Source organism: Protobothrops mucrosquamatus, unplaced genomic scaffold, assembly GCF_001527695.2.
Source record: "Protobothrops mucrosquamatus isolate PMUCROS unplaced genomic scaffold, P.Mucros_1.0 scaffold8, whole genome shotgun sequence".
Classification (NCBI taxonomy): Eukaryota; Metazoa; Chordata; class Lepidosauria; order Squamata; family Viperidae; genus Protobothrops; species Protobothrops mucrosquamatus.
The window spans coordinates 1,254,458-1,266,227 of record NW_015386395.1 but is presented as its reverse complement, the minus strand read 5'-3'; the positions used below and the strand labels follow the sequence as shown (position 1 = coordinate 1,266,227).

Here is an 11,770-nt window from a genome sequence, read left to right as displayed (position 1 = left end):
CCTTCTGCACCAGGCGCCGCACATCAACTTCCAGTTCGAGGCGGCGGGGAGCGAATTTGCTCCAGAGGATTTGGGTTACCAGCAGGTGAGTCTTCCTCCTCCCTCCCCCCCCCCCACCGCCCGTGGGAACGTGGGCATCGAAGGCATGGAGTGAAGAGAGACGGGACCGGGGCTCGCTAGGACAAGAGTGGGGAGCCGGCAGGCAAGGCAGCCGGGGACGGAGGAGAGGGGAGAAGAGAGAGGCGGGAGGCGGGGGAAGGCGGCGGGTGGATGAAGCCGGGAGAAAAAGCGAGAGAGAGAGAGAAAAAAGCGGGGCGGGAGTGGGAGACTTGAATAAAACGCGAATCGAACTGCAGCGCAGCGCCGAGCAATCTTGGTGGATGGGGGGAGGGGGCGATCAGGGGCAAAGAAAGACAAGAGGGGCAGAAGAGGGATGAGAAATGAGACTCTCGGAATAGGATGGGGCAGAGGCGAAGTGTGCGGGGCAGAGGAAGGGAAGGGGGAAGCCCCGGGGCAGAGGAAAAAAAGTGAGACTCGAAGGGGGGAGGGAGGGAGGGAGGGAAAGAGGGAAGGGCGAGCCAGCCTGGTTCCTGGAAAGGATTGGGAAGGGGTAGGATGGACTGGAAAACCCCAGGGTGGAGGAGGTGAAGGGAGGGGCGAAGGGATGGGAGTGGTCTGGAGGGAGAGGAGCCCTGGGAAAGATGGAGGAGCAGATCGGAATGAAGTTGGGCTAGGGTGAGATGGAGAAGGAATGGAAACGGAAGGGATCAGAGTAAGGGAACTGAGGATGGGGATGAAAGGCAGCAGGAAAGAGCAGCCGAGGAGAGTTGGAGGAGCATCCATGATCTCCCTTGAGGTTACAGTGGGCAAGAAAATTCAGATTCTTCTCTTAAGGGAATCTGACAATGTGCAGAATTTTGGATAGCCCTCCTCCTGTGTTTGGTGACACTCAGTGGCCTTAACCAGCCTAGTGGTATCCTTTTTTTCAACCTGGCGCCCTCCAGATGTGATGGAATGTCTTTGGCCATGTTGGTGGGAATCATGAAAATCACAGATCTAACACACCGGGAAGGTGCAACATTGGGGGAAGATTGCCTTGCGGGGTTACTTAGAAGTTGAGTTCTATAGACAGACTGATCTAGAGAAGGTCCCATAGAAAGATATGTTCAGAGGAACCAAGCGAGTGTGGATATAGCTGGCAATGTTCCAACAGTTGTGTCACTGAGAAAAAGTGCTGCACAGGCTGTGGAAGTAGATACCAACCAGTGCTGTGTTTGGTGGATTCGCAAGTAACATCTCTGTTTGCTTGAAAGCAGCCATATCTAGCATAACAGAATACATGGCAGCCATACTATCTGTACCAATTTTCACAAGCCATCACTTGATGAGTTTTGTCTTGATATGTTGTGCAAACTCAGCCACTCTGCTTTGTAAACCATGATGTATGAAGTAGCAATAAGAGTGACACAAGCACTTGTAACTTTTTCAACAAGCTGTGGTTTAAAGCAAACATGGCTTAGCAAACTGGTGGGCACAAAATTACAAGCACTCACCTGTGTATTTCCATTTAGCTAGTCACAATCCAACATTTTATTTCTCAATCTTTTGCTTCTTTTTATCAAATATGACCTAAGGAACTTGGGAAACTACATATCTGGGAATAGATAGATATTTGCCCATTTAAAAATGTTCACTTTTAAAGTAATTGTGTTGTGCAAACTGCTAAAAAATACAAATGCATATAACAGCACGAATCATAGAGCAAATGGGAGAAGGGAGGGAGGGAGGGAAGGAAGGTCGATCATAAAACATTTCCAAAAAGTTCTACTATATCTTTTAGAACTTTTTTTCGTCTGTCAGAGAAAAAAATTTTTTTAGTGTTAACAAACAACATATATCCATCCATTTCTTTAAATCAGGTATAGATTTCTCCCACTAATGTTATAACTCTTTTATCTAAACCCATGACTGAAAAAATCCACAATTCTTGATACCTTGGTAGATACCAAATCCTGGTCATATACCCAATATCACATGCCTCCTTAATATACCACTATTGATCCAAACCAGTGTCAACTCATATTGCAACAGTAATAGGACAAGACCAAATCATATGAGTTCATGTTCCAGCTGCTGAATTATATCTCTAACACCGTGGTAATTTTGACCCATAAAATGTCCATGATCTAACAATTCTCTTGTTAATGTATTTAACATCTTGTTACGGTCATAGTGAACTGATTTCACATTGCTTACTTTATTCTCAATATGTCAGAGTATCAGATCAGGGTTGGAAGGGAAGACCTTGGAAGCCTTCTAGTCCCCCCTCCCCTGCCCAAGGTAGGAGTCCTTATACCATCTTGGAGAAATGGTGGTCTAATCTTTTCTTGAAACCCTCCAGAGATGGAGCACCCACAACTCTGGAAGGCAAACTGTTCCATTGATTAATTGTTCTCAGTGTCATGAAATTCTCCTTGGTTCCAGGTTGAATGTCCTTCTGACCAGCTTCCAGCAACCGCTTCTTGTCCTCCCCTCAGGTGCAATAAATCAATCTGCTCTTCCCTGTGACAGCCCTTAATATTGGAAGATGGCTATTGTGTCACCCCCCTAAGTCAGGGGTCTTCAAACTTGGCCCTTTTATGACTTGTGGACTTCAACTCCCAGAATTCCTCAGCCAGCATGCCTGGCTGAGGAATTATGGGAGTTGAAGTCCACAAGTCATAAAAGGGCCAAGTTTGAAGACCCCTGCCCTAAGTCTTCTCTCCATTAGGCTAAACCTACCTAGTTCCCTTAGCCATTCATCGTACAATTTAGCCTGCAGGCTCCTTGTCATCTTTGTTGCTATTCTCTGCCTTCTTTCTAGGGCCTCAGCATCTTTTCTGTATCTTGGTGACCAGAACTGGATGCAGTATTCCAAGTGTGGCCTCATTAGTACAATATAGAGAATCCCTATCACTTATGGCGATCATGATAATATCCCTCTGTTGATGCAGCCTAGGACTGCATTGGCTTTTTGGGCAACTGCAGCATACTTCTGGCTCATACTTAAGTGGTAGTCCACCAGGACACCTACAACTCTCACATGTATTACTGTTGACCAGGTACTGCTTATTTTGTACCTGCACATTTGGTTTTCCCTGCCTAAGTGCAGAACCTACTTTTCTCACCACTGAACTGCATCTGGATCCAATACACAAGATGGTTGTGAAGAGTTGATAGCAATAGTACTTAGACTTACGTACCGCTTCATAGTGCTTTACAGCCCTCTCTAAACGGTTTACAGAGTCAGCATATTTCCCCTAACAATCTGGGTCCTCATTTTACCAACCTCGGAAGGATGGAAGGCTGAGTCAACCTTGAGCCAGTCAGGATCGAACTCCTGGCAATGGGCAGAGTCAACCTGCAACACTGCATTTTAACCACCATGCCACCACGACTCTTATTGATACTGACCTCATGGCACATAAGCAATTTCAAAACTCACAAAATTAACTACTGCTATGTGCTTAACAGGGGGCTGCCCTTGGAGAACATCTGGAAGCTGCAGCAGGTATAAAATGCAGTGATGCAGGCAATTATGTGAACTTCATTGGTTGCCAATATGATTCTAAGTTCAATCCGAGATGCTGATAATTACCCATTAACTTTTCATGGCATGAGCCTACTCATGCCATCAGGTCCAGTGAAACAGTCATGGTCCAGGACCCCATCTATTAGAGAATGTCATCCAGCAGGATCCAGGAAGACAGTCTTTTTTTGTCATGGTGTCTTCCTTTTGGAACATCATCACTCTGGAGATTAGAGTAGCATCAATCCTGTTGGCATGATTGTGTCACCAAGCTTAGGGTTCTGGATGTGTGGCAGAGCTTGTGCAACGGTTATGATAATTTGCTGCTGGAGGGGTGTACTGATTTTTACATGCTGTTATATGGTGTTTTTAAAACTGTTGTTAGACATTCAGAGTCATGGATTTGAGATAGGCAATCATATACACATAATCCTCACTTAGCAACTGTCTCAGTGATCATTCACAGTTACCACAATGCCGAAAAAGTAACTTTGCAACCAATACCTGCATTTACAACATTTGCATAGACTTTCTCTCAGTTACGTGTTTGCCATTCCAACCAGTTAGTATGTATTCTACATAAAATCATAAGCACAGTCACGGTTACGTGATTATTCAATTAGCGACTGCTTCATATAGCAGCTGAGTTGCTGGTCCCAACTGCAGTAAATTGAAATAAGTAAAATCAATTCCATCAACATCCTTCAAGGAAAAGGATTATTGACTTAGAACCCACAGATAATTGTTCCTGAATGTCTAACTTGATGGAATTTAATGATATAAGGCAGTGGTGGCGAACCTATGGCACGCATGCCAGAAGCAGCATCGGAGCCCTCTCTGTGGGCATGCGCACTGTTGCCCCATCCCCGCTTCCCCCCACGGCCCCCTCCTCACCAGCAGCCCCCCTGGAGGATTGTCTCCCCCAGACATGGCCCGCATGGAGCAGTGCAGCCAAGGATGGCAGCCAGGCAGCAGGTACAAGACTCCATTCTTGCGCCCCATTGTGTGCAGATGATGCTGCGGGGTATGGGCGTGGCTGCCATGGCACTGCAAGGCCACTTGGGCCATCTGCTCTGGCTGGCCATGGAGGTGGTGAGTGGCCCTGCAGGCGGGCAGGACAGTGGCAGAGCGTGAAGCGGGGCAGGCTGGTGGCGGGGTGGTTTTTGGGCACTCAATCTCTAAAAGGTTCGCCATCACTGATATAAGGGGATGATCTTGTGAGATGGGGTGAAGAGATGCTGCCTAGGGAGCAGTCAGATAAGAGGCAGCATAGCCCATAGCTGCATAGTGGGTGGGACAAAAGGCTCAGAAGGGACCCTTCCTAGTTTCTTGGGCTGTAAAGGTGATTGCGGGAGAATTTTACTTTCAGACTTGCTAGATTATGTTAATGTAGCTTTACAGTAAAGTAGCTTTAGTTTATTTGGGTTTTTTTCCTGTCTGGTCTACCTGGGAAGACTGACATATCAGAAGAGGTAACAAATATCTAAGCTGCACATATTGCTAAGAAGCCCTCAGAGACAAATGATTTTTTTTTTAGTTCTGCAAAACTTTTTAAAAGTTTTCTCAGAGCTCAGTGGATCCGGGATGACGTTATAAAAGGACCAGTTTACCCAAAAGACATATTAAATGCTAGTCATTTATATAGCTTAGATTTTTCCATAAACATAAGCTTCTCATGGATAAACATGTTTGCAACCCAATATCTCCCATATATGACTTGCAGCTTGAAGTGTACCATACATATGAAACTACACAAACAGGGATGACAGTACTTGTCAGGATCTTAGTCTCAATGGGGTATAATAATAATAATAATAATAATAATAATAATAATAATAATAATAATAATAATAATAATAATAATAACAACAACAACAACAACAACAACAACAACAACAACAGGAACACCACTTAAACATCACTGGCATTGACAAACTCACCATTGGTCAATTGCAAAAGGCAGCTTTACTTGGAACAGCTTACATTCTGCGAAGATAATTATAACACCATTAAAAATCAACATCTCCCTATCCCAGGTCCTTGGGAAGGACTCGATAGGTGGATAAAAATTCCAAACCCAGTCAGAACAACATCTGGCTGACTGTGTGATGAACCATAATAGTAATCCCCAAGAGAAAATGTTTATACTTTTAATGTTGGTCAATAACTGATGCTAAGATAAATGCTTAGTGATGAACAGGGGAGGGGAGGGTGCAGGAGACATTCAAACCACCTTTCTTAATAGTAGCTATAATATACTCAGTGAAAAGATTATAGGACATCCTTGCCAAGAAATGTATCCATTGTGTTTTGTATTTATTTGAAATTATGTAATGGAAATACATGGGAAATATGGAAAGTAAGTCTTGAGTGGTATTCATTGTAATGACATTTATCTTACTTCAAATACACATGAGAGTTTTCAACCATCTGTCTAGATCTGTACTGACATCAAGCAAGGAGTAAATTCAAGTTTACTAGCTGAGAAATCTTCTGTTGCCAAGATAAGCAAAGGGGTCAGAGGGTGACCAGTACCATCAAGTGGGATTTACACCAGTTCAAAAAGTAATCAGAGATTATTCCAAACTCATGTGCGAATGCAGTAAGATTAAGAACAGACATTTCTGGTCTTCTGACAAAGCACATTATCAACGTAATATAAAGTGCTATGTTTCTCCCCCAGGCAATCTAATTTATATTTTTACAATTTCTACCTAAATTGCAAAAAGGGTCCTAAAGCTAAATTAAAGAGGACATCCCTGACGTGTATTTCAACATATGTTTAACCAAGGAGAAGGCGCACTATTAATAATTATCCCTAATTTAAGAGCTGAATAAATCTTGTCAATTCACGATGCAGGTACGACCACAACTGGTCGTTGTTGTTAAGTGAGAAATTAATTAAGTGAATTTTGCACCATTTTACAACCTTTCTTTCCAATTTGTCAAGTGAATCACTGCAGTTATTAAATTAATAATGGGATTGTTAAGTGAATCTGGTTTCTCCATTGACTTTGCTTGTCAGATGATCGCAAAAGGCGATCACAGGACCCCAGGACTGCAACTGTTATAAATAACCAGTTGCCAAGCAGTTGAATCTTGGTCACGTCACCATGGGGATGCTGCAATGGTCATAAGTGTGGAAAATGGTCATAAATCACTTTCAGCCTTCCATACTTCCGAGGTTGGTAAAATGAGGACCCAGATTGTTGGGGGCAATATGCTGACTCTGTAAACCGCTTGGAGAAGCCCTATGAAGCGGTATATAAGTCTAAGTGCTATTGCTATTTTTTCAATGAGGTTGCAACTTTGAACGGTCACTAAATGAACTGTTGTAAGTCGAGGACTACCTGTATAAAACTTTTGCAGAATCTTTAGTTTTGAAGGAATAAGATCTGCTGGGTTTCATTTATTTTGAGTTAAAGCAAGAACATCAGTTTAAAATCTAGTATTATAAGAAACCTGTCCGCCAGGGATAGGCAACCTTGGCTCTTTTATAACTCGTGGACTTCAGCTCCCAAAATCCCTGAGCCAGCATGGCTGGCTCAGGAATTCTGGGAGTTGAAGTCCACGAGTCATAAAAGAGCCAAGGTTGCCTATCCCTGGCCTAGGGTAAATCCAGCTTGAGCTATAGTTGGAAAAACATTCTGTAATGTATGGGGCCAACTTTTCACTTTTCACTTTTAAAGCCCTTAGTGGCATGGGCCCAGGTTACTTGAGAGACCATATCATCCTACTGGGATTGAACCATTCCCGCTAGTTCTGTCAGCCTGAATATTCCAGCTGGCCGGGTCCAGGAGGAGGGCCTTCTCTGCTGTTGCTCCTGCCCTCTGGAACATCTTGCCCCCTAATGTGAGGTTGGCCCCAACCCTCCTATCCTTTTGTAAGGGCCTAAAGACCTGGCTCTCCCAGTTGGCCTAGGGCCACAATGGGGGAACAGCACAGTGGAGGTAGATCCCATCTCCCCCCATTCAACAAATCCCACCTCCCCCCATTCTGCCCCCACCCTCCCCACGTGTCCTTAGGTTTTAATGTTCGGTTTTAATTTATTCATGTTTTAATGTAGATGTATTTTTTTATGTCTGTAAATTTTGCCAGAGTTACTTTTTGGTAATCAATACATTTTATAAACAAACAAACAAACAAACTTAGTTGATAGCATCTTAGCATCTGTTTTTAATCAAGCAATGAGATCTATAGTGAGAACAGATAGTAGAGAATTTGGCCAGCCTTATCAAAGACTAAAAGATAGGATTTTATTTGTAAAATCTTCCTTGTGGACCTTCTATGGGAGATAGAACCCCAATATACTTTTTATGCCAATCACTTTTTAAAACTATCTCTACCAGGAGTCTTCCAATTTCATAGATTTAATCAAAGTGACAATTTAATAAAGTAAGATGAATAAGCTTGTCCTGTGATGAAGATGATACCCTCCTTCTGTAAATAGGAATCTCATCTTCTGTTCTTATTGCCTTAAATTTATTATAACGGCCCATTCCGGCAGACTTTGAGTGGCTTCCAAAATGAAATACTAAATTAAAACAATTTGAAGCATAAGCAAAACAAAATAACGAGCTAAAAGCAGCCATTGATGACCACTTTGAATTATGGAATTCAGAAAAAGAAAATTAAATGTTGTGATGAATGGAATCCATTTATGCCTTCCCATTTATATCCCAAGTAGATGGTACAATATTTACGACATTTCTCTCCCAGTTTGAAAATCATTGTAATCTACAATGTGATGTTCTAAAAAGAATTTTGTGGAAATATAAAGCTGAGGGATATCTGTATAAAAGGGGTTAAAAAGACGGTGACCACAGTCCTGTGAACCAAAACTTGTCCCTTTTTAATGTTTGACAAAGTATATAAAAATGGAGAAGAGTTTTCACTGTATGATTGCTGCCATCTTGATTTTTTAATATATTTTCTTGTGGACAGTTCTGTATTGCTTACACTTAACAGTATTTAAGTTTATGTTTAGCAGAGGACAAAGGTTTATATAGCTCCAGATGTAGGTGGTATGCATAAAATAATAACAATTCTGTAGATTTCTCATTTTAAAATTTAGCTGTGGCCAATTTTTGCTACTTTTTCTGTGATACTCATGAATTAATATTTCTGCTTCATAAAATATATATAATTCAGCAAAAATACCTTCATAAATAATTCAAAGAATGAACATCAGTTTGAGCAATAAACTTCACAGAAGCATGACCTGAAATTAAGATGACATCTGTGTTAAACATGCTTTAACTTTAAATATCCCAAATGAAAAAAAAATCAACAAATACTCTTAATTTGGGCTTTTTAGTATAGTTGTAACTGCTGGAATGACAGTAACTGCTTCCCCAATCTGAGTTGTTTTCACAATCTGCTGTTGGACGTCCTTTTTAATACAAATGACATGGAGCTCCGAAGTGTGCCATTGTGATGTGATTTGTGGTCCCCATTCCAGCCTTATAATTAATTAAAACTAAAATTAGCTTGTCCCCCCTTTCCCCCCCTGTAAACAGTATTTCCCCTTCAATCATCTCTGCAGGTGACTTACTAGGAAATTATGAGAATAAAAAGGCAGGTGAGTAGACTTCTTGAATTCAGGAGAAAAACATGGGCAGTGATAAACCAAGTGGTGGAGGCCTATTTGTTGAAATTGACCAAAGGGAAATGGGGGCATAAAGTATACTGAGGCCAGTGTGAACAACACAACCCACTGATTGAAAATTTTGTTGAGTTGTTTTCTATGGAACTATTCAGCACGTGAGCTGAATGATGCCAGATCACATTCTCTTTCTTGGAGGGGTAGACTGTCCACAGCCATAATACTAGGTCTATAAATTGGATAGAGGAGTGTAACAAAAAGCCTTTATGAAAATGGTTAGCTTTTCTAAGGGTCTTCACAACATTTATGAACGGGTGGGCTGAGTATACTTATACAGTATACAGTGATGCTTTTAGTCAGCTTCATTTGTTCACTGACAACTTTTCATAGATGTTTTTAACTAACAAAATGGACAACGGTTGAATAAATCACCGTGAATTATTAGGCCTAGGTCAGTGTTTCTCAACCTTGAGCCCTTTAAGGTATGTGGGCTTCAACTCCCAGAATTCCCCAGCCAGCATCTTAAGTCTGCAAGATTGAGAAATACTGGCCTGTTCGAAGCTGATAATACTTCCTATTCCTTCTCTATTTCTTAAAACAACAGCCATCACTGTTCTGAATCCATGATTAAAAACTGGCCCTGTTATGATCTGCCCCAGCTTTGTCAACCTACTGCATGGCAGAGTACTTAGACTTCAGTATTTTCCCAACTAGTTTGAATTTGAAATCCTTGTTATTGGGGGAGGCAACACGATAAGACATCCAACAAGCAACATAATTACAGTGGTACCTTGGTACTCATTGTTAATTGGTTCCAGCAGGTGAAATGAGTATCAAAAAATCAAAGGAATAATGTAGTGCAGAGCTTCCCAACGTTTCCGGGTTGGCGGCTCGGAGGGAAAGGGAGGAGCAGGGAAATGTACGTGTGCATGCATGCGTGCATGAGCAAAATGGGTGCATGCACACCAGTGGTGCTGGTGGTGGCACTGGAGCCCATGCACAAACAGACTGCTAGCACTCACGTGCATGTGCAAATGGGACAGTAGCGACTGCATGCATGCAGAAATGGGGTGCTAGTGCCCGTGTGATGCTGGTGGCGGTGCTAACACCCCCACACATGCACAAATGGGGCCTCTAGCATCCACGTGGTGGCACTAGCATGAGTGGGGAGAGTGCGTGCACATGTGCGCGCACTTGCCAGCCATTCCCACAGCCCAATGGCCAACAGGCCACGGATCGGTACTGGCCACGACCCACAGGTTTGGGACCCCTGATGTAGTGGATCACAAGGCAGCCAACACCGACAAGTTCTCACTTGTGCGTTGAGTACCAAACAAACGATGAGTACAGGTAGTCCTCAACTTACAACAGTTGATTTAGTGACCACTCAAAACTACAACGGCACTGAAAACAGTAACTTATGACCATTTCTCACAGTTACGACCTTTGCAGCATCCCTGTAGTCATGTGATCAAGATTTGGATGCTTGACAACTGGTTCATATTTATGACGGTTGCCATGTTCTGGGGTCATGCGATCCCCTTTTGCGATCTTCTGACAAGTAAAGTCAATGGGAAAGCCAAATTCACTTAACAACTTGGTTACTAACTTAAAATTGCAGTGATTCACTTAAAAACAACTGTCACAAGAAATGTCGCAAAACAGGCAAAACTCAACAAATGTCGCACTTAACAACAAAAATTTGAGGTTCAATTATGGTTGGAAGTCGAGGACTACCTGTACTGGGTACAAAAATTTTATGTCAAATACGTTGAGTACCAAATTTGATGAGTTTCAAAGCAGTTGAGTACCAAGGTACCACTGTACTTCCCATGGGAATTAGCTTTTCCTTCATCATCCCAGTCTTTAAAAGAGTTGCATTCGAGAAGCAGCATGGAGTATTATACAGTAGAGCTGGGGACATAAACTGTTAAACTCGTTTGTGCTGGAATTCCTCAAGGCTTTGCTCAGGTGTGATAGCGGGAGCCTGCAATCTGTTTAACCTGATTGCTGAATTAATTCATTTGCTGGCTTTGTACAATCCACTAACCTATAACCTAACCAAATGGACTGTGTTTGCACAAGATGCTGAGCTAAAAAACCAACCAGAGTTAAAATTAATTGAGGTTAACAGGTATCTGCAAAGGCATGTGGAAATACATCAGCTTAGCTATTGCCTCGTTAAGTAGAGAGGGCAAATACATCAGACTGTTACTGAGTGCAAATACATTTCTTTGAATTTTTGAAAGCCTTGACAGACACAGGTATTTAGTAAGGAAGTGAGATGCTACAACTAATCTGCTTTGCCACACATTGTATTTTTTTTAATGTACACGTACTTTATAAAGCTTTTCTAGGCAGCAGAAGTTAAGAAAAATACTGAATGAAATAGTTCTTTCCATTTAATACACAGAACTGAGAATGCTACAAGTGTTGGGTAATCCTGAAAGAAAAGGAAATTGTCTAAAAAACTTCAAGACTGGATTTTGGCTCGTTAAATCAGTGTTGTCTGGGGAGTGACCAAGATGGTTCAATCGATCGATCAGAATAGAGCTGGAAGGGAGTTTGGAGGTCTTCTAGTCCAACCCCCTGATCAA

General features: G+C 42.2%; 1 protein-coding gene across 1 annotated transcript in view; it reads left to right on the top strand.

Annotated features, from left to right (window-relative positions):
• Position 1: 1 nt before the first annotated feature.
• The window catches only part of LOC107282449 (protein tweety homolog 1-like), a gene marked incomplete at its 5' end in the record, with an annotated part of 85,342 nt that continues 73,573 nt past the window's right edge, over positions 2–11,770 (top strand). The window contains one exon of the mRNA XM_015810226.1: positions 2–85. Coding sequence (XP_015665712.1) covers positions 2–85 — 84 coding nt within the window. The remainder of the gene's footprint in view (positions 86–11,770) is intronic.